General features: G+C 49.0%; 2 protein-coding genes across 2 annotated transcripts in view; both read left to right on the top strand.

The window, feature by feature from the left end:
- LOC144817690 (long-chain-fatty-acid--CoA ligase ACSBG2-like) overlaps positions 1 to 27770 on the top strand; it is a 721416-nt gene that overhangs the window by 482077 nt on the left and 211569 nt on the right. The gene's annotated exons all lie outside the window — the stretch shown is intronic.
- Positions 2147 to 4392, top strand: LOC144819081 (uncharacterized). The gene is made up of 2 exons (XM_078677094.1): positions 2147 to 2387; positions 3401 to 4392. The coding sequence occupies exons 1-2, from the start codon at positions 2315 to 2317 to the stop codon at positions 4390 to 4392; spliced, it is 1065 nt and encodes a 354-aa protein (XP_078533220.1). The 5' UTR covers positions 2147 to 2314.

Here is a 27770-nt window from a genome sequence, read left to right as displayed (position 1 = left end):
GCATCGTTTCCCTATCGCCTTTAGGCTCTACGCGAGCTGAGCGTACCCCAATGGTACGGGCCTGTGTACGCATCGTTTCCCTATCGCCTTTAGGCTCTACGCGAGCTGAGCGTACCCCAATGGTACGGGCCTGTGTACGCATTGTTTCCCTATCGCCTTTAGGCTCTACGCGAGCTGAGCGTACCCCAATGGTACGGGCCTGTGTACGCATCGTTTCCCTATCGCCTTTAGGCTCTACGCGAGCTGAGCGTACCCCAATGGTAGGGGCCTGTGTACGCATCGTTTCCCTATCGCCTTTAGGCTCTACTGAGCGTACCCCAATGGTAGGGGCCTGTGTACGCATCGTTTCCCTATCGCCTTTAGGCTCTACTGAGCGTACCCCAATGGTACGGGCCTGTGTACGCATCGTTTCCCTATCGCCTTTAGGCTCTACGCGAGCTGAGCGTACCCCAATGGTAGGGGCCTGTGTACGCATCGTTTCCCTATCGCCTTTAGGCTCTACGCGAGCTGAGCGTACCCCAATGGTACGGGCCTGTGTACGCATCGTTTCCCTATCGCCTTTAGGCTCTACTGAGCGTACCCCAATGGTAGGGGCCTGTGTACGCATCGTTTCCCTATCGCCTTTAGGCTCTACTGAGCGTACCCCAATGGTACGGGCCTGTGTACGCATCGTTTCCCTATCGCCTTTAGGCTCTACTGAGCGTACCCCAATGGTAGGGGCCTGTGTACGCATCGTTTCCCTATCGCCTTTAGGCTCTACTGAGCGTACCCCAATGGTACGGGCCTGTGTACGCATCGTTTCCCTATCGCCTTTAGGCTCTACGCGAGCTGAGCGTACCCCAATGGTACGGGCCTGTGTACGCATCGTTTCCCTATCGCCTTTAGGCTCTACGCGAGCTGAGCGTACCCCAATGGTAGGGGCCTGTGTACGCATCGTTTCCCTATCGCCTTTAGGCTCTACGCGAGCTGAGCGTACCCCAATGGTAGGGGCCTGTGTACGCATCGTTTCCCTATCGCCTTTAGGCTCTACGCGAGCTGAGCGTACCCCAATGGTAGGGGCCTGTGTACGCATCGTTTCCCTATCGCCTTTAGGCTCTACGCGAGCTGAGCGTACCCCAATGGTACGGGCCTGTGTACGCATCGTTACACCATTCAATGTGTAGCAATGGCAATGTCACCGTACTTGTGTGTGGATTTTTTAAATTTCATAGGGAACAACTAAGGAAACAGTGTACTGTTCCAAATGCAACCAGGTTGTCATGGATACGGAGTTTTTTACACTCCTACAGGTGTCCTGGAAGATTCAGTTAGGAAAAAGTATACAATGTTGCGAAAGTTGTTGTTCAGCTCTGGCTCTATTTTCAAACCATGCATATGTGTGTAATGGGCTTAGGTGTGATGTGATTGGATGGAACATAGGATGCAAATTATGGTGGCCTATCACACACTACTCCTTGGACTCACAGACCCTCTGCAGCACAGATATAAGGCAGCATGTGGCTGTGGGAGGGCACTTGCCTGCACAACATTGGTGTGCTAACCACAGCTGCTGTCTCTGAATCCTCTGGCCCTGATTAGCTGAACATGGAGAGGGCACCTGCATTCACTGATGGTGAGAACAAGGCCCTTCTGGATGCCCTCCTGCCCAACTTCAGCAAGCTGTATGGGAGACCAGGGGATCAGGTGAGTGATGTGTGCAATACCTTGGAGTGTGCACCTGTTGTGTGTGTGACATCATAGCCACTGTGTAGTAATACTGGATAGATGCAATGTTGTTGTGAGTGAGTGCCAGGGTGCACAGTGTTGTTAGAAGAGAGTTATTTGTTGTAGTGTGGTGTGTGACAGCATGTCACGTGCTGCATTGCACCCAGATATAGCATGTCTTGTTCAGTGAGTGTCATGCTCAAAGAGTGTTTTACAGCCCTCATGTAATCTGTAGATTTACAATGTAATGCTAAGCAGTTTTGTTAGCACACAGGCCACATACTCCTGGACAATGATGCTAATGTGTGTGCCATACGTTGCCCTATTGTCATCATGTATTTTGTGGACATATGGGTGTCTTGGGAACATGCACCAGGTATACTGATGTTCTGTAACTTTACATTTGTGACAGGTATCTGCCTATGAGAAGGGTGAAATCTGGGTGGACATCGCCAGGGCTGTCCGGAGCGAGGGGGGGCCTCGCAGGAGGCTTCGAAACATAAAGAAGAGGTGGCAGGACATCCGGTGCTGGAGCCGCCGCATCGCCCGAGTCCAGCTGAAGCTGGAAGCTCCACGCCGGCATGGCGGCAGCCGGCAACTCACCCCCAACATGCTCCGGGTCCTGGAAGTGGTGTTCCCAGACCTCCATAGGCAGTTGCAGGAGGGACAGCAGCACGAAGGGGGTAGGTACATGTCTGTTTGTAGTCATGTGTGTGAGAAATGGTACCTGAAGAGCTCTACGGCATGGTCACACTCCCATAGTTTGAGTGGTGTAGTCAGACAGGCAGTTCATGCATTGGAATTCGATTGTCCCTCTGTCAGCAGCTGCTTCTTTACATGCCTTGCCCTACTCCACAGTAGAGGTTTGCTTTGGCTAATGCTTGTTTTTGACATGTACTCCTATGGTGCAGTGTCTCAAGTTGCATCTTCCTTTGCACATCTTCATGTTGTAGGGGGGTATGTCACACCTGTTCGTACCTTAAATGTAGCACCACATGTGCACTATGTCTGCCCTTCTTCATATTGTGGCACTGTTCTTGAGTCTCAACAAGTGTTTTATGCACAAGTCAGCCTCAGTGGCCTTTGTCCATGGTACACTTTCTAATTATCTTGTGTTAGCTGCAGGTGCACAATGTACATGTGCTATATTTTGGACTTCTGCATACTCACACTGGGCAGTGCGTGTGTGCATATTCTCTCCATCTGTGGCATGTTCTTTGTACATGGTATTGATGGTTTGCCACACAATGTGACTTTGGATGTACAAAGCGGTGATGGCAGTGTGAGGTGATGGAAGACTTGTTTCAGGTCCCAGGACGGCATCACATGGCAGTTTGCCCAGGACTTTTCTAATGTGGCACAGAGTCAAAGCTAATCAAACATGACCAGGTCTTGATTTGGGTGGCAGGGTTGGGTAATGAACTGTTATGCATCATCAGCTATCCTGTTGTCAGGCAGTGGATCATGATTGTGTCTCTCATACAAGTATTTTACTTGCCTATACCTTGTCTCCTACCTTACATTGAGCTGTGTGTCTCTGACATTTCTCCACAAGTAGAATTGTCATTATGAAGAGTTATGTGTCATGTGACTCATGATGCATGCCATGTTGACGAAAGAGGCCATATGATTTGCAGCTGATATGTCTGATGTGTACAGGTGACTGATATGTTTTAATTCTTCTCCTTGCTCACAGCATCATCATCTGAATCTGGAGGAGACAGAGGCGCGGACCAGGCGGAGGGACACACCGACAGTGCCACCTGCTGGGAGGTGTCAGAGGGAGGCAGTGGCACAGAGTGGGAGGAGAGTCTACAGGCCGCACGACATGTGACTGACACATCGTACCATGCCGACGAATCCGAGACAGACTCTCAGGAGGGGGGGGAATATGCAGCAATGGTCACTCATACATCTTTGGCTGCCCTCCCCTCCTCCAGTCCCATCTCCAACCTCCCACTCCTTGGTGTGCCTAGGGTCCGTGCTAGCCCCCGTGTCTCCTTTGTTCCCGGCACCGCAGCCCCTGCCCCTGTGTCCCCTGCTGCCCTCAGTGCTGAGACAGTGGACCTACTCCGGCAGATTGCAGTAGGTCAGGCATCCATGCTGTCTGTCCTCCATGGACATACACAACTGATTACACAGGTGGTGTCGTTCATGGAGGGCATGTCATCAGCCATGTCTGATCTGCGTCGGAGTGTGGCTGCCATTGAATCAACGCTGACGGCAGCTATGTACACCCAGCAGCATCTGTCCCCCCCCCATCCTTCCGAGCCATCCACCTCTGCCTCTCACATACCTACACAGCATACACGCACACGCCACAGGTCAGACACACCCAGCGCACACACACAGCATAAGAAGCTCAAAGCTCCACGCACACAGTCTCAAGGGCAAGTAGGCACACCCACAGGGAGAGGGGAGACACCTCACACACACATCCACACACCCAGTAGGACTGACTCACAGCCCTGTACCTCCACCCCCAATGTGTCCCCGGGTTCTGGTGGTAGTTTTTCCGCCCTGGCTGAGGTGTGCAGCCAGGTTTTTGAATCTACTTTCGGCGATGCCCCAACCAGTGTGGATGAATCCACTACACCTGCACCCACTCCACCTGTCCTTCCCTCTCCTGTCCATGCGGTGCCGGAGGATTCCACAGATGGTGCCCCCATAGTCAGCACAGCTGATTAAACGCCATGTGCAGGCATGTTTGGGTGAGATGACACCCATGGAGGCACAAGCTATTGCTGAGACTCTATTGGACTGGCCATTGCCCTTTAATGAGCGAGGACTCTCATTTGCTTTTCTTTTGTGATTCCGCTGAATAAAGCTGATTTTTTATTTTCAGATTTGTAGTTTGTGTGATGATGTCTGTGACTGCTGGGTGCCTGGGAGCTGGTGTGATGTTCACATTTAGGTCTACTAAAATGTGTCTATCTCCTGAGGGTAATGAGGTTGACAATGGTATGTTTATGATGTACGAGCTGGGCAGTGGTGGGCACTCTGATGCTGGGCACTCTGATGCTGGGCAGTGGTGGGCACTCTGATGCTGGGCAGTGGTGGGCACTCTGATGCTGGGCAGTGGTGGGCACTCTGATGCTGGGCACTCTGATGCTGGGCAGTGGTGGGCACTCTGATGCTGGGCACTCTGATGCTGGGCAGTGGTGGGCACTCTGATGCTGGGCAGTGGTGGGCACTCTGATGCTGGGCAGTGGTGGGCACTCTGATGCTGGGCACTCTGATGCTGGGCAGTGGTGGGCACTCTGATGCTGGGCAGTGGTGGGCACTCTGATGCTGGGCAGTGGTGGGCACTCTGATGCTGGGCACTCTGATGCTGGGCAGTGGTGGGCACTCTGATGCTGGGCAGTGGTGGGCACTCTGATGCTGGGCAGTGGTGGGGACTCTGATGCTGGGCAGTGGTGGGGACTCTGATGCTGGGCAGTGGTGGGCACTCTGATGCTGGGCACTCTGATGCTGGGCAGTGGTGGGCACTCTGATGCTGGGCACTCTGATGCTGGGCAGTGGTGGGCACTCTGATGCTGGGCAGTGGTGGGCACTCTGATGCTGGGCAGTGGTGGGCACTCTGATGCTGGGCACTCTGATGCTGGGCAGTGGTGGGCACTCTGATGCTGGGCAGTGGTGGGCACTCTGATGCTGGGCACTCTGATGCTGGGCAGTGGTGGGCACTCTGATGCTGGGCACTCTGATGCTGGGCAGTGGTGGGCACTCTGATGCTGGGCAGTGGTGGGCACTCTGATGCTGGGCACTCTGATGCTGGGCAGTGGTGGGCACTCTGATGCTGGGCACTCTGATGCTGGGCAGTGGTGGGCACTCTGATGCTGGGCAGTGGTGGGCACTCTGATGCTGGGCACTCTGATGCTGGGCAGTGGTGGGCACTCTGATGCTGGGCAGTGGTGGGCACTCTGATGCTGGGCACTCTGATGCTGGGCAGTGGTGGGCACTCTGATGCTGGGCACTCTGATGCTGGGCAGTGGTGGGCACTCTGATGCTGGGCACTCTGATGCTGGGCAGTGGTGGGCACTCTGATGCTGGGCACTCTGATGCTGGGCAGTGGTGGGCACTCTGATGCTGGGCAGTGGTGGGCACTCTGATGCTGGGCACTCTGATGCTGGGCAGTGGTGGGCACTCTGATGCTGGGCACTCTGATGCTGGGCAGTGGTGGGCACTCTGATGCTGGGCACTCTGATGCTGGGCAGTGGTGGGCACTCTGATGCTGGGCACTCTGATGCTGGGCAGTGGTGGGGACTCTGATGCTGGGCAGTGGTGGGCACTCTGATGCTGGGCACTCTGATGCTGGGCAGTGGTGGGCACTCTGATGCTGGGCACTCTGATGCTGGGCAGTGGTGGGCACTCTGATGCTGGGCACTCTGATGCTGGGCAGTGGTGGGCACTCTGATGCTGGGCACTCTGATGCTGGGCAGTGGTGGGCACTCTGATGCTGGGCAGTGGTGGGCACTCTGATGCTGGGCACTCTGATGCTGGGCAGTGGTGGGCACTCTGATGCTGGGCACTCTGATGCTGGGCAGTGGTGGGCACTCTGATGCTGGGCACTCTGATGCTGGGCAGTGGTGGGGACTCTGATGCTGGGCAGTGGTGGGCACTCTGATGCTGGGCACTCTGATGCTGGGCAGTGGTGGGCACTCTGATGCTGGGCACTCTGATGCTGGGCAGTGGTGGGCACTCTGATGCTGGGCACTCTGATGCTGGGCAGTGGTGGGCACTCTGATGCTGGGCACTCTGATGCTGGGCAGTGGTGGGGACTCTGATGCTGGGCAGTGGTGGGCACTCTGATGCTGGGCACTCTGATGCTGGGCAGTGGTGGGCACTCTGATGCTGGGCACTCTGATGCTGGGCAGTGGTGGGCACTCTGATGCTGGGCACTCTGATGCTGGGCAGTGGTGGGCACTCTGATGCTGGGCAGTGGTGGGCACTCTGATGCTGGGCACTCTGATGCTGGGCAGTGGTGGGCACTCTGATGCTGGGCACTCTGATGCTGGGCAGTGGTGGGCACTCTGATGCTGGGCACTCTGATGCTGGGCAGTGGTGGGCACTCTGATGCTGGGCACTCTGATGCTGGGCAGTGGTGGGGACTCTGATGCTGGGCAGTGGTGGGCACTCTGATGCTGGGCACTCTGATGCTGGGCAGTGGTGGGCACTCTGATGCTGGGCACTCTGATGCTGGGCAGTGGTGGGCACTCTGATGCTGGGCACTCTGATGCTGGGCAGTGGTGGGCACTCTGATGCTGGGCACTCTGATGCTGGGCAGTGGTGGGCACTCTGATGCTGGGCACTCTGATGCTGGGCAGTGGTGGGCACTCTGATGCTGGGCAGTGGTGGGCACTCTGATGCTGGGCAGTGGTGGGCACTCTGATGCTGGGCACTCTGATGCTGGGCAGTGGTGGGCACTCTGATGCTGGGCACTCTGATGCTGGGCAGTGGTGGGCACTCTGATGCTGGGCAGTGGTGGGCACTCTGATGCTGGGCACTCTGATGCTGGGCAGTGGTGGGCACTCTGATGCTGGGCAGTGGTGGGCACTCTGATGCTGGGCACTCTGATGCTGGGCAGTGGTGGGCACTCTGATGCTGGGCACTCTGATGCTGGGCACAGGTGGCCAGGGGGGGGTGTCTCAGACACACACTCTCATACTTACACATACAATTACTTAGCAGACGTATGTCCCACACGTCTATTGCACTGGTGTTGTGCGGTGAGCTGGATGACGTACATCGAGCTGGATGACGTACATGCAGCACGTATAACACTGGTGGAGTGCGGTGACGTACCGTACCCCGAAGTCGATGACGTAGGTGCGGTACGTCTCCGTATGACACTGGTGTTGTGCGGTGACGTACCGTACCCCGAGCTGGATGACGTACATGCGGCACGTATAACACTGGTGGAGTGCGGTGACGTACCGTACCCCGAAGTCGATGACGTAGGTGCGGTACGTCTCCGTATGACACTGGTGTTGTGCGGTGACGTACCGTACCCCGAGCTGGATGACGTACATGCGGCACGTATAACACTGGTGGAGTGCGGTGACGTACCGTACCCCGAAGTCGATGACGTAGGTGCGGTACGTCTCCGTATGACACTGGTGTTGTGCGGTGACGTACCGTACCCCGAGCTGGATGACGTACATGCGGCACGTATAACACTGGTGGAGTGCGGTGACGTACCGTACCCCGAAGTCGATGACGTAGGTGCGGTACGTCTCCGTATGACACTGGTGTTGTGCGGTGACGTACCGTACCCCGAGCTGGATGACGTACATGCGGCACGTATAACACTGGTGGAGTGCGGTGACGTACCGTTCCCCGAAGTCGATGACGTAGGTGCGGTACGTCTCCGTATGACACTGGTGTTGTGCGGGATTGTGTGGTGCAACGTACCCAGACATGACAGTCGTGCAATGGAGATGTGCTCGTATGGCAACACGTACAGGTATGTTGGTGTTCGTTGTACTCACCTTCTGCGCCGTCGTCGGTTTCTATATACGAGGTGGTGGGCGTACAGGATAGGGATGACACGGACGATGGCGTTCATGTCTTGCTTGTCGTGTACCGGGTGCCGGGTTTGACGGAGTGTGGGTTTACGGTAGTTTAGAGCTCTCGTAGCAAAAGAGCCGTACGGTGTGTGTTCGACACGGATCGTACTTCCTGGGTCGGAAGGCGCGGTCTATTTACGTACGGACGCAGCGTGGTGCGTCAGCCGACTGCAAATCGTACGGATTTTCGATTTGTACGGTGTTTTGTACGAGTCGTACGGAGCCACGCATTTATTTGTGATCGTACTTGCTGAATCGTACGGGGACGCCTACGGGTGCTATTCGTACGGGGAAAAACGCTCCGAACTGCAATTCGGAGCGCTTTTTACCGGATCGGAATCGACACCTAGGGGTCAGCTGTATGACCAAGAAAATTGCGCCTCGGAAATTGCGACTCTTTTGAGAGTTGCAATTTGTGAGGCGCAATTTCCGATGTACAACAGTGTGTTTCATGGGGTCGCAAATTGCGAGGCTCATTAATATTATTGAGCCTCTCGCAATTTGCAAGCCCATTGGGAATGACAGGCCTTCTTCCCAGGTATGGTGGCTTGCTGGGCTCAGCAGACCACCATGTCTGGGACTGTTTTTAAATAAAGCATTTTTTTTTTTTAATGCTGCCCGTTTTCCTTAAAGGAAAACGGAATGCATTAAAAAAAAAAAATGAAACGTTTTTGTTTAACTTTTTAATGGCAGGTAGTGGTCCCTGGGACCATGCCTGCCCTTAAAAAATATTTTTGCAGACTGTCACAAAGTGGACCTCTTCCAAATTGCGACTCCATTACCACCCTCTTGAAGAGGGTGGGAATTTGCGAGTGTTTTGTGACCACAATTGCGGAAGCAACGCATTCATACATTGTTAAGAGAGTCGCTATTTGGAAGGGAATGCCTCTTCCAAATAGCGAGTCTCTAAACACTTTTTTGCGAGTCGCAATTCATTTGCGACTCGCTTAAATGTGTTGGTACATGACCATGCCAATTTTAGCATGCGCAAACGGGTCGCTAACTGGTTTGCGTATGCTACAATTGGTCGTACATCTGGCCCTATATGTAGCAACTACTACAGGTATTTGAATGTTTATATTGTGGATCTGGACTATTAGCTTTTAGACGAGGGGTATAGGAAAGGAAACAATGCAAGCAGGAATCAGAATTGTAAGGCCAAACATTCAGGGGGGAAGTGTGAGGAATTATACATTCCATTGTGAAGCATCATATTGATATGACAGTTAGAAGGATTAATTTGTGTCTGCCAGTTAGTGAATAGAGTAGAATTAACCTTAAGTATGGAAGGTTTCTTAAAATATTTCATGGTCCGAACACCAAGCAGATAGTTTGCTGGAAAACAATAATTTCTTTCAGTATAATACATGCTCTAAACAGGGTTTTTTTTAAAAAAAATTTAAATCTTTTTTATTGGCAGTGTGTATAAAATTTATCATGTCATGGCAATCGCATTCATAAACGTTACACTTCATGATATTAATCGTATACCATTTCTTGCATCAATGATACATTTTTAGTTAACACATTTCAAAACGTTCCCCGTAAAACATTCCCCTCCCACCCCCTCCCACCCTAGGCACTTGGGTAGAGCATAATTCAGCAATCGCGTGACATAGTCCACTCTATTGGAGCCTAATACTTGTAGTGTATCCATTACAACTTCCTAGGGGATCATACGTAAGTCTCTTGGACGTCGTGACTACTCTGTGCACCCATAGATAGGCATAACCTGCAGCCCTTGTGCAGGGTCCACTCTAATAGTATGTAACGCAAGCTGTTCATGTCACTGTAGGGCCGGCCAAACACCACATCAGAGTCATCAGAGTTATCGCCCTCTCCTGCCTCAAACGACCCCAGTAATGCGTTCCAGTCCAATGATATGGGGTTCTTCCTTAGCCCTCTACGCTCCTCCCGTTGTAACGTCATGCTTTCGGCTTTCCCACATCTCACCACCTCCGCCCTCCATACCTCCAGATCTGGTGGTCTAGGCGACTTCCACTTCATTGTTAAAGTGCGTTTCGCCAGTAGCAGGGCCAGATCAGTGAAGCGTGAGCCTACACTCCTCCTTCGTTCCACAGGGCCCAGCCCCAGTAGTGTGTATTCCAGTGCAGTGTATGGTTTGGAGGGGACCAATCTGGCTACGTCATTATGTACTGTTGTCCAGTAGTAACCCAGTTTTGGGCACTCCCAGAACATATGGATCAGATTTGCGTTCTCCGCACCACAACGGGGGCACTTGTCTGCTGCGGTAGGGAACATTGCATGAATGCGGCGCGGTGTCAGATACGCTCTGTGCTGTATCATGAGTTGTATGAATTTGAATTTCGGGTTTCTCGAGACTTTTTTCGGAAATGCAAGTATTCTGTCCCATTCCTTGCCCCTGAACGACCTCCCTATGTCTCCCTCCCATGTGTCTCGTAGTGTCTGCAATGAGATTGCCCTGCCCTCACATATACCATGTGTTAACCATCTCGTGAGGTGGCTGCCCGTCCCCATGAGGTACTGCATTGTGCGCAGTGGGTTCGTGGGCGGCTCCGTCCCGTCTGGTGCCCACATTTGTGTGATATATTGGCGCACCCCGGCATATAGTAGGAATGATCGTCCCTGTGTGTGGTGTGTAGTACGAAAGTCCTCAAATGATAAGACCTTACCATCCGCGAACAAGTCCCCGGTCTGCGTTACATCCGCCTCCCTCCATTCCATGAGCCTTTGGTTCGAAAGTGGTCTCAGTCCCACCGGGAGTCCGAGTAGTGGAATCGTGGGGGGGTAGGAGGTCGTGCGGGATGTATATCTCACTGCCTTCCTCCAGTATGCAATTGCAAGCCGGAGTAGAGGAGGAGTCGATCTGGGAATGTCTACTCCTGGCAATAACAGGGCGTGCACTTTCCCCCTGTTCCAGTCCGCCTCGGGAACGTTGATTTCGTGCAGGTTCCTCCCGGCCACCCAATAGGCAAGCCATTGCAGTTGGCAGGCGAAGTTGTAAGCTTGCATGTCCGGGACCCCCATACCGCCAGCTGCAGTGGGGAGCTGCAGTCTGGCTAAGCTAATCCGCCTCCTTCCTGTACTCCATACCAGCTCAGTCAGTAGGGTATTCAGCAGTTTTAACGTGGATACAGGAATCAAGAAGGGCATGCTTGTGAAGTAGTAAAGAAGGCGGGGAGCACCACCATCTTAGATATAGTCACCCTGCCCGACACGGACAGTGGTAATGCTGTCCAAAATAGCACCTGTGATTTCAACACCGCGATCGCTCTCCCTAGGTTGCCATCCAGCATATCTCTCGTGTTTCTGACGCACGGGCGCCGCGGCGGGAGACGCCCGGTCCGCCTCACCTAGGGCCCGGCTCGTACCTCCTCTATACTCCGGTCCTGGTCCTGAAGGTCGGGCAGGTATGGCAGCCCTGTAGCGCCTGTGGGTCTCGGGACCGTCGTCCGTTCACTGCCGTTCCTCGCGGCCGCGCCCTGCAGGCAGGTGGGCCGACGGCCTCCGCGCCGGCGGCGTAGCGCTTTCACTGTGGGCCGCGGTCGTCAGCCAGGGGCCGGGCCTCACAGTCGCCGATCAAAGTTTTCGGCCCCGGAAGGGGTCCTCACCGGCAGCGGTTAGCGGCTCAGGTAGTCCTCTGGTTCCGCAGTAGTTCTGGGGTAGTTTGGGCGATCGGGGTCTAGTGGAAAACAGGATAAGATGCTAGTATAGCGGGCAGCGGACAGAGCTTCTCTAAAGCACGTCCGCCATGCTCAGCTCGTGGCCACGCCCCCCCTAAACAGGGTTTCTTTACCTTGTTTTTGCCAATATTTATTTCCCAAAATGCTTTTCTTATCAGTGTTCGCTTTGCAGGACTCATATCCAGGCATTTGCCAGATTCTAACTGAATTCACTTGAATAAATCAGCTTATTTGTGGTAATTAGGTTTTTCTTAAGTTGTTGCGGAATTTATGAAAAAGAATAAACTGAGGTTGCGATCTATTCTCATTTTGAAAATGGGCATCACAACTTTCCCAATATTTGTAATTGTGTATTGCCCTAGTTTAACTAGTTTGGTGTATGTAATAATGTGCATAGTGATAACAACATTGCATCTCTTTATAATTCACTGTATTTAAGAAGGTATTTTCATTGTTCAAAGTAGGATATGCCTGACATCATGTGTTTTACAGTGTCGGTATCCAAGTCATCTGAGCTAGTACCATTCTGTAATCACATAACTCATTGAAACTTTCAACACATATGGACATTGCAGTGTCTCAGCAGGTCCCATAATTTGGTAAAGAACCTTTTCCTAAACTATACCTTTGGGCACAGTTAAGCTGTGATGTTAGCAGCATAGAGATCTTTTTGAACTCTGTGGATTGAGCGGTGTGGTTGCAGTTCTTCAATCACAAGTTGTGTGACAGTTCTCCAAGGGACATAATGCCCATTCAATAGCAACAAGACCACAAATATTGTTCTCAGCTATGTGATGAAGAGTATCTGTCATTTACCAATCCAAATGTAGGGCTACAGTGTTATTAAGTAATTCTCACAAAACCAATGATAGGTCGAAAGAAATTGCTGATGTAGAGTGACGTGGGGATGTGTTGATGAGTCTTCTGTGTAGAATTCTGAGACATTTTCATAGATTATTGTTCCATGAAAGGGGACCATCTCAGCGGATACTCACTAGTGACTCATTGTAAATTATGGAGTTGCTTGTGAGATCAGCAACAGAAGATACTGCAGTAGCAGATTCAAGTGAAATTGGAGGTTCATATTTTCCCGGCTGGAAACTCGAACTAGTGAAGTTACAATATTCTTCAAGGGGTATTTCATAGACAGTAGATTGAGATCTTCTTGATGTCCAGAAGAGTCTGCTGTACAGAATTGGCCACATAGTGGTTCTTACCGTATTACATTTTCACCTATCAGGTTTTCTTGGTACCAGCAACAGGAGGCAGACCCACAGTTTGTTCCCCTTTCACCACTGGACAGGTAGATAGATTGCTCAACAGATTGTTTATCGTGGACCTTATGCCGGACTAGATCCCCGACCTTAAGGACCCACCGATCCCCGACCTTGAGGACCCACTGCTGCTGTGAAAACCTTTTTTTTCGCTGATGGTGGCTTCTGAGATCTCAGAATTGAACAGGATGTTTCTAACCTCTTAGACTTTCTTTAAAACATTCAAACATTGGTCCAGGTCAAATCCTATTTGTCCCGCCAGCTTGCCAGGATTATCTAAGCCAGGTATATGCACCTTTTATGGAGTGTGCCCTGCCAATACTCATCTAGGCAAGTTAGGTAATGCTCTCTGAACTCCATACAGATGATAATACCAACTGAGACCTGAATTCAAGGCCAGATCTATCAATATTTCACACAATGCAGCAGGGCAACCCGCTGCACTGCACTGTAAGGAGAGGGCAGGAATGCGTCATATTTACCAATATATTACACATTCCTGCTGTATTCCTCCTCCGGAGTACAATCTGCTCCCTGGGGCCCAACACAGGCACCCTTGGCCCATAGTGCAGGCAGGATTGTTTTTGTGAAGGAAAGAACATCGCCCTGCACAAATACAATCATTTGATACCTTTTCCTCCTTCTACGAGTGCTGCAGAATGCAGCACACTTAGACAGAGGGAAGAATGTTGAAAAATAAAGATATTTCCCCTCATTGTGCCTCCTCCGGGAAGGAGTAGCATTTCAAAGCATCCCAGGATTATCATTCTTGGTAAATCTGGAAATGCACCAAAATCCCTATGTGGATATATGGGAACACCCACACTCCACCCATGAAACGCCTTCCGAGGGGACAGTAATGCAGGGCAGTAACTTGCACTGCCTTGCGTTACTCCATATTTACAATGCAACAAAGTTATACCAAGATGAGCTTGCGTTACTTGGTAAATCTGACTTTACAGTGCCATTGCCCTTGCAACACCATTTGTGATGCAAGGGCAACGTAATAAAATGAATAATCTTGCCATCAGTACCTCAGCAGTCAAGGCTTATTTATTCGTGCCGTTAGCACGGTAAATTAATCTGCTATTTTCTGCTGTTTAAGGATTGCTGAATTGCAGACATACTCAAATTGCAGACATAGCATTCCTGTAAGCCTCAGAGGCACACGCAGAACCGTTGTCCACATGCAAGAAATGAACTTCTCCTATTGCTACAAGACCCTCCAAATCTTTTACAACTGCTCAAGAACACGCATTTCTTTGAGGCTATTACCAGAGAAATCGAAAGCGCGAGTCAATTGCTACTAATATGAACTTATATTTGTTTTCAAAATTTATCGGCCCAATATGGTCCAAATATATCACCCTAAATGGAATATTAGAGACTTTGAGGAGGGTCTTCTGACAATAGAAACGTTCATTTGTTGACCAACATCACATTGTCATAATCTCTTGTCTGTGTATATAAATACGGCCACCAATAGCGCTGCTGTAGAATGGCTGTGGTTGCATTTATCCTGGCATGAGCACACACCAACCCTTCATGACCTTCCTTAAATAAATCTAATCTGTGCCAATTTATTTGAAATTCTCATAACTCCCAACCGGGTATAACAAATAAGGGTGTATAATTTGAAATCTGGGTGTAGAAGTATTTCAAAAGACAGCTAGCTAGCCGTGTTTCCCCATTCACAGCTGCCTGCATTGCGGTTAGTATACTTGTTTCGAACTTTGATTGGGATTTGTTTAAAACTGTTACTCTGGCAGTCTGTAACGCGGCTTTAGCAGCTAGGTCAGCCACACGGTTCCCTTTGGCATGAATTCCCTCACAGTGAGGGCCCAAAGTGTGCATCACATGGACCAATGGAAGCTCAACTTGCAAGCTGGCTACCTTTCCCTGGAGCTGTTTATTTTGTATTGGCTTTCTTTCTGAATCTTTAAATCCATGTAGGCGCCAGGACTTCAAATCTACATTATAAGCTCATACACACATAAGGCTGAGTCTGACACTATTAATGTGGTAACTCATGAGTCAGCCTTTTGTAACTCAAGTGCCAGGACATGTATTTCAATATATTGTGATGTTACCTATAGGTTTTATGTGCATGCTCTGTGGTTGGACCTGACCATTCTGTACTACACCCTGCACTGCTGCGCAGGCAACGGAGTACTTTTGTTCCTATTACAGGTTGAGCAGAACCGTTAGTGTAAAACATACTGTGATACGTCTCAATGGGTAAAACGTTCGTAGTGGGGATAATATTTTGTTCATAATGTAGCAAAGCTAGCGTCTGAAGAGTTGGATCATATTGGTATTTTACATCCAGCGCAATTAATGAAGAGGCCCACGGCACCCATCTCGTGTGTAATGCACAGGCATTAAGAATGCTTGCTCTAGTGGCTGTCTCTAGTGCTGGTATGGGAGAAACTACAGTAATGAGTTTTCCTTGTTCCAAGGGGCACTCTTTCAAAATCGCTGTAAGAATTCTTTCGATAGAAGCAAACAGTGTTTCTGTTGGGGAATGTAAATATGATTTGTAGGCTATGGGAACCGTTTGTCTTTCATTGTAGATTATATATGTGTAACCCGAGTGACTGAGTAGGGTTCTCAGTAATAATTTGCTATTGTTATCCTTAGTCTGTAAATATTTTGCCCCAAGCATGTCTGTTTGCAGGGCACACAAGATATCAGTGTGTTTATTAGTCTTTTTGCAGAAAACATTGGAGAAATGAGGTTGTACAGGGCTTCACCCACTCAGTATAGTGAGGCAAGTAAGGCCATCCAAAGTTAAGAAATCACATTATGGATTGCAACATTTTAGGTATTAGGAGATTACAAAAATGCACATTGCTGGTGCCAATCCTTTGCCCACATCAGATAATTCATATCCAAAAAAGGCCACTGGCAGGTAAGCTATTTATTTATTTTTTTTAATATTAATTTTGTAGGTGTGGGGTATTGAAATGTTCACTATCTGGTTCACCTTTATCAGGTGTGTTGTTAAATCATTATCTGTAAAACGGATGCCATCAGTGTATGCTAGTGTCTAGGGATCTGGTAGTAAGGTCGCCATGATGCATGCTGAAAAAAGTCCAGGGAAATTCTTATATCCCACAACCAAACGTTTAATCGAGTAGTGCTCTCCATTAAAACTAAAGGCCATTTGATACTTGCTTCCAGGCGCTATATTTTGACTGAAAAACCCATTTGAAATATATAGGGTTCTTTTGTATTTCTTCCGGACCTGATTTGTCACTAAGCCTGTACTATAGGTGTTTTGCACGGCATATGTTCTTTCATGTGAATTCAGATTTCTATAATCTACAACTATTCTATATGACCAATCTGGTTTGGTGACGGGAAAAGAGGTGTGCTATGATACCTTGATACTGGAGCTGTTCTAGAATGGCTTTTATTACGCTCTTTGCTTCTGGCTTCAAAGGGTATTGAGCTTGTGCTTGAGGCTCACTGTGTAAGGGAATGACATGCAAAATAGAGTGTTTATCCCACCACACTTGAATTCTGTCCAATGCTGAGGGCCTATTTGAGTGCCCTTTCTCTGGCATATCTTTTCCTGACCTCTTCAGGTACTAAGGAAAAATGGCTTTTGGGTGGCACCATAGATAGTCAGAATTCTATGCTTGTCTTGGGTGGTTAGATGAACAAAAAAACACTTCCAACTAGTTGGTCTTTCAAGCAATCCAGAGGGCAATTTCAGTTTAAGAGGCATTTTCCTGATAACAGCATTCATAGGTTATGGACAGATTGCCTGTACAGCAGCTTTTACCAGTACGTTCTTCCCTTAGATGCACTTATAGAGTGAATGGCTACCTGTAGGTGTCCCAGCACTAACTACGCATCTAGCTGACAAAGACATTAGTGATGGGAGCCGTCAAACAATCATGTTTTCAGGAGTTTGCGAAAAGGAAGTTCCGTGTTTATTGTCTGTAGGGTGGCGGGTAAGTAGTTAATGTTATTAATCTGCTTCTTATGTAATGCATCTCCCTGGCCCTGATGCTCTCGCTATATGATGTAATTTGGAATGTTATGGATGTTTGTACTTGAAGTGGGAGCAGTTGGAGAAGATGGGCTGAGCAGCCAGGAGGCTGCTCCTGGTGGGGCTTATATTAAGACTTACATTGGAACTACAAAGATGTAACTTGAAGAATAAACTACCTACTACAAGAGCTGTCTAAAAGACTTCTTTTATTTTTACATTGGCGACGATTAAGAAGCAAGAACCTATGTGTGCCGCCTAAAGAAAGCTGCAATCACCTGAGAGAATACATTCAAAGAAACAGTAACGGAAATCAAAAACTTTTTACATAAATTAAAAGTATGCGTTTAAAGTTATCTGGCCCCACCAGTGACCCCAAGAATGGTCGCCCTAAATCCAAGAGTGCCAGATCCAGCTGTAAGAAGAGCCCGGTGTCATCTGCATGAAGAGTTTCACTGTGAAGTGTAACACTCGGGGCACAGAGCGAGCCCCGGTGTTTAGGCGGTGACTGTTGGTCGTGTGTGCAGTGGGAGGCAACCTGGAGCCTGTGTATGCTGAATCAACCTGAAACTGCCACTAGCACTGAATGTGTATGGAGTGCAGTGTTGAAGTAGGACTATGGATTAGTGGACTGTGATGTAGTAGTGGTCGGAGGCACGCATCGAGTCCCGTGATTAAGGAGAAAGCACTGTTATTGCTGACATCTCAAGCCCCGGTGTTGAGTATTCAGACAAGGCCCTGATGTACACTACTTGCCCTAGAAGTGTGAGCCCTGGTGTGAAGTGGCTGCGCACGGTAGAAAATATTCGGGGGCAGATTTCGAGCCCGGGTATGCAGTGCTGACTCTCCTAATAGTTTGGGAAGTATTCGCTGAACTGTAGCGGTCGAGCTGTAATTATTGAGCCCCAGGTCTGAAGTGTTTGGTAATTGCGATACACGATTTAAAGTTAAATATTGCCAGTTAGGTTCAAAACTTTGGCACGAGTTGTTGGAAGCGCGTACTACATTTTCAAACATCGTTCGCAGCGCGAGCCAGCTTACTTGCAAGTACTTGCGCTGTTTTCTGTGACGTTGCACCCACAAACTTTCAGTGACGCTGAGTTACATCGTGTGCTGTGAGCCATCCAGCTCACCGTGAGTGACGTGCCGCTATCTTGAGATTGGAGGCGGACTGCGTGTTTGTCTGCGATACTGCCAGCCAAGTTATGAAAGGAGGGAAGTGTCGCGTTGAGGTTCGGAGTTAGATGGTGGTATATATGCTGTGGATCAGTGCGGTGATGAAGAACTCAGATCTGAGAGTTCGCATCTTCATCGGCAGCGTATTATATTTCGGCGATTCAATGACAGTAGAAAAGTAAAGGTACATTTTTCCCTACTTCTGGCACACTATGTCCTGTGTCAGCAACTTGTACGTTTCACTTGCAATTCCACTTCAAGCTATGATTCGTTCTTGTTGAGGCTTTTAATGTTAGCATGTCTAAAGAGTGTCTTAATTTTATTAGAACTGCTCATCAGGGACATGTGTTCACCGTGGTGTCAGATGTTAATGTCTAATAACAATGAGTTAAAATATTACTATTGTGCACGAAACAAACAACAGGTGTTTTAAAAAAAAAAAAACATTCAGAATCTTACTCAAAAAGACTGTAGTAAATAAGGATAAACTCCCCTTTACAATTATTTGGGAGGTTACTGCGAGTGTGTGGTTTATAGGGAGGTGGATTTCCCCTTTACAATTATTTGGGAGGTTACTGCGAGTGTGTGGCAATAGGGAGGTGGATTCCCCCTTGGGAGGTTACTGTGTGTGGTGGTTAATAGGGAGGTGGATTCCCCCTTGGGTTACTGTGTGCGGAGGTTTATAGGGAGGTGGATTCCCCCTTGGGTTACTGTGTGTGGTGGTTTATAGGGAGGTGGTTTCCCCCTTTACGAGGAGGTAAGTGTTCTCTTATTGGGAGACTACTGTGTATTAATGCGTGTGTGGTCCTGCAATAGTATGCAGACGGAACATTATAATATGTGTATTAGAGGATATGTAAATTTCCCTGGTCCTGCAAAAGTATGCAGTAGAGGGTGTTCTTGGTAAGTGGACGGTATATTATAGTGTATGCAGTAGAGGGCGTATGGTATTCTCTGGTCCTGCCATTTGTATAAGTTTACGAATTCTATATTACTACTTTATTACTTACATTACTATTACTACAATCACTACGTCATTATTATCATTATTATTACACAGAGAAGGCCGTTTTACTGTTTGTTACTTACACTATTACTATTGCATTGTTATTATTATTATTACATAAGGAGAGTTTGGCTCTTGGTATTATGGTGTTCTTTTATGTTTACTTCTGGAATGTTTATCTTCTCTTCCTATGTTATACTATTTCATTTTGTTAAATATTATAAAGGGGAAGATGTGTAGTAATCTGCTTCTTATGTAATGCATCTTCCTGGCCCTGATGCTCTAGCTATATGATGTCATCTGGAATGTTAGGGATGTTTGTACTTGAAGTGGGAGCAGTTGGAGAAGATGAGCTGAGCAGCCAGGAGGCTGCTCCTGGTGGTAAAGACTTACTTTGGAACTACTAGGATGTAACTTGAAGAATAAACTACCTACTACAAGAGCTGTCTACAAGACTTCATTTTATTTCTACAGAATTCCATAATTTAGCAATAATGGATTCAAAAGGACCAACCTCCACTTCTGGCCTTTTTGATGGAGGGGACCACTGCAAGCCGGGCATTAGTAGACTGCAGGCTTCTGGTAGGGGAATAGTGAGAGGTAAGAGATAGATAGATCAAAGGACCTCTGTTTAAAAATGCTCTGTGAGCTTTACAGAGGGATTTGAATTTAACCCTTTGGCCACAGGGAGCCAATAAAGAGACAGACGAGCTTGTTGGGCAGACTCATGTCTGGGAATATTATGGAGCAGCCACATTCTGTACAACCTGCAATTTCCTACTACAGATTTTGGGGTTCCTAATTAGTGAGTTTCCATAGTCCAGGTGAGATAAATGCAATGCCTGGAATACTATTCTTTTAGAGGAATGAGGGAGCAAATGAAGAATTTTCCTGAGTAACATGTTTCAACTATTTTGTAGCCTGTCTTTCCATGGTCAGTGATTTGTCTAACCAGAAGCCTAGACTTTTTATGGCCGTATTGGGACAAGGAGGAGTTCCTAGGAGGCTTGCTCATCCCAGGTCTACCTTACGGTTTGGGGAGTGCCAAAGAATAATAAGAATCATAAGTTTTGGCTTCTCCCCATTCAATTTCAGGGCGGAATTGTTCATCCAATTGGCCACAGCCTCTAAACAGGGGCCTAATGCCATGGAGCACGGATCCTTCTTATGAGAGAGGGACAAGACCACGTGCTTATCGGCTGCATGTGAGAATATTGAAATCCCAAATGACAGAACGATATCAGCCAAAGGACACATATAAATTGAACAACGTAGGACTTATTGAGGAGCCCTGTTGAACTCCACTGCTCAATAGGAAAATATCTGAGGTATAGCATCCCTCGAAAACCTGAAAGGTCATGTTACTAAGAAAGTATTGAAGCAAAGTGAGGCCATGGCTGGTAACTCCCACATTACAAATTCTCTCAACGAGAATGTCATGACTGACAGTGTCAAATGCTGCACTAAGATCGAGGAGGACGCTGGCAACTGATCCCCCTTGATCCAGCAGCATTTTGGCCTCCTCATCAACGGACAGGAGGGCAGTCTCTGTACCGTGCTTAAGTCTAAACCTAGTCTGGGTAAAGTGAAGAGTGTTGTGGGCCTCTAGATATTCTCAGAGGTGTTTATTAACATGACTCTCCAGAACTATAGTCCAGGCAACAGGCAGATGGGCCTATAATTCCCTGGGTCAAGGGCGTAAAGATTGTTTTTTTGATAAGGGCCTTTACCCGTGGCATGCTTCCAGAATGTCGGGACAGTTCCTTTAGCTAAGGAATTAGTCAAAATAGGGTAGGCAGGATAAGAACCAGAATTTTAGCTAGAATAGACGGGCAGTATCCAGTGTAGAGCCTGACTTGACTTTGTTAAAAGTCACTGAGATTCTCTGGGGTCATGTCCGGGAATGCTCCATGGATAATGTTCAGGACTGGTTGTCCATCACTATTAACCACAGAGTTAGATTGTGGTTTAGATGGGCAAAAGGTGAGTTAGATATTGTCAATTTATTGAGTACAGGAGTTGTTGGGTGGATCCAAGAAGGTTTTAGTGCTATGAAATATTTCTCTAGGTGCATTTATTTTTTCAACATAATATGTTCTCTTTTCAGATTTGATATTGCAGTGGTATTTTCTGATGATCACCCTCTATTTTGATTTGCTCAGTTCTGTGTAGTATTTCCTCCAAGATCTCTCTGCTTTCTTACACAATTGTCACAGAGTCCTAAGGTGAGGAGTATACCAAGGTGTAATTTAGGTTTAGTGTATCTGATTTTAGTTTTTTTAGGAATTACTTGGTCCAAGGATTGGTTAATTCAATGTGCGAACTTGCTGCAGGCCAGGTCAAGATCTGGATTGAGTTCTGGTCTAGTTGTGTTACAATTGCCCTGCCATGAGTCAAAATTCCAGAAGCTGTCTTTCCTTGTAGTACATATGGCCAGAGAGGGTGGGGGAGGGAAGTCAACGGTAAAAGGAATCATACAATGGTCGGACCAAATAATCGAAAAAAGGTCCTGAACTTTTAAAAGAACATCATTAGAGAGGATTGGGTCAAGCGGATGACCTTTTCCTAGTTTAGGACCAGGGGCGAGTTAAGTAAGTCGAGTTGCCAAAAGGTCCTGCAGGAGCCAAGCTGTTTGGGCCACAGCTGGGACCTCAAGGTGCATATTCAAATCTCGAAGGAGTGTTAGATTAGGTTTTAAATTGGCCATATTCCTAATTCCTAAGAATTCCCCTCAAGGGCCTGAAGGACAATATAATCCAATTCCTGAGAAGGTGTAATGTGGGGGACATAGATATAGCAAAGGACAGACTTTTGTAACCAGGAAGAAGACAAGGTTTAATAAGTCATCTATAATCAGTTTTAAGAATGATAACAATTCCCCAGCTCTCTTATTCGGTCGCCAGTTCCTACCAATGTAATAGTCCTGGATCGGCGTGAAGCCAAGTTACCATCAGTAAAATGGCATCTGGTTGTTTCTCTTCCAAACAATGAATACATATCCAATTTGTGACAAGGAAGGGACCTGCAGTTGACTAAAAACAGATCCTTATGGGGTTTGGTGGAAGGCCTAGTTATAGGCTCAATTATCCCTGCTAGGGACTCTAGGCAGTGTTTGCATTTTGTTTTTCCTTTCCCTATATCTAATGAGTGCAGGCAGTTGGTTTTACAGGTACCCTAGAGGGTGAGGAGAAGAGTGACAGAATATTTTAGCCCATCGCTGTGCGTTAGGCCAGAGTTCCATCCTGACCCCTGGTCCCGTTCGGGCAAAGAAAGGTGCAGAAGGGCTTGCCTTAGGCGCGCCACCAGCACGTCCACCCCCGGGCTTCATTTCATAATGAGGCTAAGTGCCGCAACTGGAGTGCTAACAAAAATGGCGTCTACCAGTGTCGCTTTCCTACCCTCACACCTCATTCAATATTCTAAATTGAGTGCCGAGTTTTAAAAGGACAGCAAAAGTGAACACATAGAAAAAAACAGAATCTGGACAAAGTGCAATGACATACAAGGTAAAAGAAATGATCAGCAATTGATTAAAAGTTGTTTTAAAAATCAATTTCATACAGTGGAGAAGTGTGGCTCAATGGTTGGAGCGGCAGACCCTGATGCAGAGGTCTGGCCCGGGACCAGGGTTCAATTCCCTGCCTCGGCATGTCTTGGGCTCCAAAATTCCACGGACCTGATAATTCTCGCCTCGGTGCCTATTCCAATCATGGAGTCCCACTCTGCAACTCTTGGCAATAGCTTGCCTAATCTCCACAACGGCCCCCACAACGCTAAGGATGCCTGGCCTCCACCATGGGGGTGCCCAGGAGTGGACACCTCACAGGGAAAGCCAGGATGGGTTCCACAGCGGTATTCATACACGTGCCTTGAGACCCTTGCGGGTGAGTAGTGTGCTATACAAGTATCAATTTACATTTACAGCTTCTGCAATTTAAAAGAAAACTTGCTTTCTCCCCCCAACAATTATGCTCGGAATCGCGCTATGTACGATAGGCCCTGCTGGATCTGCTCTAGTATTTATTAAGCTCCTACATGGGGAAACTGTATAGTTCAGAATCCCCATCACATCTGCAAGGGGCAGGGTCTCAGGATGTGGAAATGGTGTATATCCAGCTTAAACTGGCCATGTGGCCCATTCATTATTTAGGGGGCCCAATCTGACCTGTTTGCATGCTTGTGTGTGTGTTCTGTGTGTATATGTGTAATAAACCACCAGCAAATCAGTTCCGGTGCTCTCTACTTAAGTCCAAGCATTTTCCAAAAACTGGTATGCCCTATAATGGGTGATGCTGCAGCTTTGTAAGCCTGAAATTGTCCTGAGAGTTCATCTCTAGCCCATGAGTAAAATAAATGCATAGGCTGCATGTGGGGCTACTACAAATATACCTGCCCTCCCTGTATCAGGGTTGCCTCGATTCTTGAGAGGTTGTGTAACTGCTTTTTGGTAATTTGCCTTTATTACTACTTTAATAGAAATGGATTCAAAAACCTTTTTTGAGTCAGAAGACTGGAAAACCACAGATGGAGACTAACCTTTCAAAAGTCAAGCTTGACAAGCCTACAGAAATAGGTGCTCCCTTATTCCCCGTAGGAGGTACGACTACCACGAATGTCTTCCTTCACCGGGAAGGATGGTTCTCTTTTGGATGCACATTCAAAGACTACTCAAGGATCCGAACACATTAGACTGCCGGCGGCAGGCGCCATGTTGTGTGAGCTGAAGATATGAGTTTAGTTCTACAATATGTGACTTTATCAGCAACTTAGTTCACAACTCTACTCATCTCTCTTTGGCACCAGTGTTTTCTAGTTTACTAACTGTCCTGTAAAGGTTTCAGGGAAACAGTGGTAATTCAAAGCCAATTTCAATCTTTAGAATATGACACACAAGCACTGCACTATAATAGGCACAATTTACTTAAAAGTGGTTTTTTCAACCTTCTAATTCTGTTGCTTAGCACATGAACTGTAATCACACAGAATATGATTAATTCAGCCCTAAAGCACATACCCAAAGAAATTGATATGAACATATCTAACATGGTGATAAATGTATTCATCCACCTAAAAACCTAACCGTCTAACGCCTACTACTGTGCACTACACTATGAGAGACTGGAGTAGATCCATTTGCATCTAGAATTTCTTGGAAGACGACATACTGTTTACCTGTTTACAGCTAAATGCTGTGGTTATCAGGAGGACTAGAAGTGAGTGTTCTCCCGAAAGGACCAGCACCACAGCGGGCTCAGCTCTTCTCCTCTCGACACATTATAAGCATTCAGCACGGGAGAGGAGGCTACGGCAGCACGGACAGGAGGCTATGGCAGCACGGGACAGGAGGCTACGGCAGCACGGGACAGGAGGTTATGGCAGCACGGGACAGGAGGCTACGGCAGCAAGGGAGAGGAAGCTACGGCAGCACGGGACAGGAGGCTACGGCAGCAAGGGACAGGAGGCTACGGCAGCAAGGGAGAGGAAGCTACGGCAGCACGGGACAGGAGGCTACGGCAGCAAGGGACAGGAGGCTACGGCAGCAAGGGACAGGAGGCTACGGCAGCAAGGGACAGGAGGCTACGGCAGCAAGGGACAGGAGGCTACGGCAGCAAGGGACAGGAGGCTACGGCAGCAAGGGAGAGGAAGCTACGGCAGCAGGGGACAGGAGGCTACGGCAGCAAGGGACAGGAGGCTACGGCAGCAAGGGACAGGAGGCTACGGCAGCAAGGGAGAGGAGGCTACGGCAGCAAGGGAGAGGAGGCTACGGCAGCAAGGGACAGGAGGCTACGGCAGCAAGGGACAGGAGGCTACGGCAGCAAGGGAGAGGAAGCTACGGCAGCACGGGACAGGAGGTTATGGCAGCACGGGACAGGAGGTTATGGCAGCACGGGACAGGAGGTTATGGAAGCATGGGAGAGGAGGCTACAGCAGCACGGGACAGGAGGCTACGGCAGCAAGGGACAGGAGGCTACGGCAGCAAGGGAGAGGAAGCTACGGCAGCACGGGACAGGAGGTTATGGCAGCATGGGACAGGAGGTTATGGCAGCATGGGAGAGGAGGCTACGGCAGCACGGGACAGGAGGCTACGGCAGCAAGGGAGAGGAGGCTACGGCAGCACGGGACAGGAGGCTACGGCAGCAAGGGAGAGGAGGCTATGGCAGTACGGGACAGGAGGCTATGGCAGCACGGGACAGGAGGCTATGGCAGCACGGGACAGGAGGTTATGGCAGCACGGGACAGGAGGCTATGGCAGCACGGGACAGGAGGTTATGGCAGCATGGGGGAGGAGGCTACGGCAGCACGGGACAGGAGGCTACGGCAGCAAGGGAGAGGAGGCTACGGCAGCACGGGACAGGAGGCTATGGCAGCACGGGACAGGAGGCTATGGCAGCACGGGACAGGAGGTTATGGCAGCATGGGAGAGGAGGCTACGGAAGCACGGGACAGGAGGTTATGGCAGCATGGGAGAGGAGGTTATGGCAGCATGGGAGAGGAGGCTACGGCAGCATGGACTGAAGGTTATGGCAGCAAGGGAGAGGAGGTTACGGCAGTACGGGACAGGAGGCTACGGCAGCATGGGAGAGGAGGCTACGGCAGCATGGGACAGGAGGTTATGGCAGCACGGGAGAGGAGGCTACGGCAGCACGGGACAGGAGGCTATGGCAGCAAGGGAGAGGAGGCTACGGAAGCACGGGACAGGAGGTTATGGCAGCATGGGAGAGGAGGCTACGGCAGCACGGGACAGGAGGCTATGGCAGCAAGGGAGAGGAGGCTACGGAAGCACGGGACAGGAGGTTATGGCAGCATGGGAGAGGAGGCTATGGCAGCACAGGAGAGGAGGCTATGGCACACGGGACAGGAGGCTACGCAGCATGGGAAAGGAGACTTCGGCAGCACTGGATAGGAGGCTACAACAGCACGGGATAGGAGGCTACGGCAGCACGGGACAGGAGGCTATGGCAGCACGGGAGAGGAGGCTATGGCAGCATGGGAGAGGAGGCTACGGCAGCATGGGAGAGGAAGCTACGGCAGCACGGGATAGAAGGCTACGGCAGCACGGGAGAGGAGGCTAGGGCAGCACGGGACAGGAGGCTACGGCAGCACAGGACAGGAGGCTATGGCAGCACGGGAGAGGAGGCTACGGCAGCACAGGACAGGAGGCTACGGCAGCACGGCGGTCAGGCAGGTTCTGGCAGGAGATTCTTGGGCAGACTCTGCTGCAATAATCAGGGGCAAATGCCTCTCCAATTGGATAGTGATTTTAGAAGTATATAGTAAGAAATGATTAGACATAATCATATATATCAGATACATGTACTAATAAGGTAAAAATATGTCAGTACAGACTATACTGTTTGCGTTGTAAATGGTATTTGACCTCGAAAAATTACACCTGTCTCAGACTGATGTCGTACGAGGAACTTATATTTGTGTCACTACTGGGAGGATATGGCATTTTCTATAAGTCACTACTGGGGATATGACATCTTTTGTATGTGACTACCAGAGGGATATAACAAACCTTATGGTCAAGGCTGACACATGTATTTTCCTCAGGAAGGTAAAGATCACCATTTTTTAGAATAGAGGAAGAAAATGGTTGCCATTTTCCAAGTAGGCCCAACACAAAATGGAGTCAGGCCAACGGGTCTATACGAGAGCGAAGTGTTAGTTGAGTGAAGAAGGATCTCCCTCTTTTGGGCCTTTGTTTTGTGCCCTAACAGGGTGCTCTCAGCCCACCTCTCCTTCCTCATCCCACAATGAGACAAAGTCTGTAACTGGGCCAGTTGGGTGGAATATACAAAAACTAGGATCTGCCTGACACCGGTCCCAGGACAGGAACACTGGAACCCACATATTTTTCTCTGTGAACTGGGTACAAAGATGGAGCTGAAACCCCCAGTCATTGTGCTATGATTTCTCATAAACCAAGTATGTAGGTCCCACACCAGTGAAGATTGGGGAAGATTGGGAAAGATGTTTGAAGACAAGGATTGGAGTTCAAGACTAAGGGGCACATTATGATGGCCCGCCACCGACAGCCAGTCAGTGGCAGGCCCTCTGCCATCGTACTGCTGTTTCCCCCCGCCATATTATGATGGCGGTGGGAATTGTTGGGTAAGTGTGGCAGTCGTAAAGACCACCTGCCACGGTTCTGAAAGGCTGTCCCTTTCCGACCACCTGTCGGAACAGAAACATAGGCCAACATTGTAGGGATTATGATACCCCTTTCCTCCGTTCGTTTTGCGGTGGCCAAATCACAGCAAAACAAATGGCGGAAACAGATTTGGGGGCCTGTAGCTGGCCCCCCTTAATCCCTGGTGGAGGGAGATATACCCTACATATCCCTGCATCATGTGGCAAGCAACGCAGGGTGCC

Source organism: Lissotriton helveticus, chromosome 2_1, assembly GCF_964261635.1.
Source record: "Lissotriton helveticus chromosome 2_1, aLisHel1.1, whole genome shotgun sequence".
In the NCBI taxonomy this organism is placed as follows: domain Eukaryota; kingdom Metazoa; phylum Chordata; class Amphibia; order Caudata; family Salamandridae; genus Lissotriton; species Lissotriton helveticus.
The sequence above is the reverse complement of the archived record's forward strand: the minus strand, read 5'-3'. Positions and strand labels throughout refer to the sequence as shown.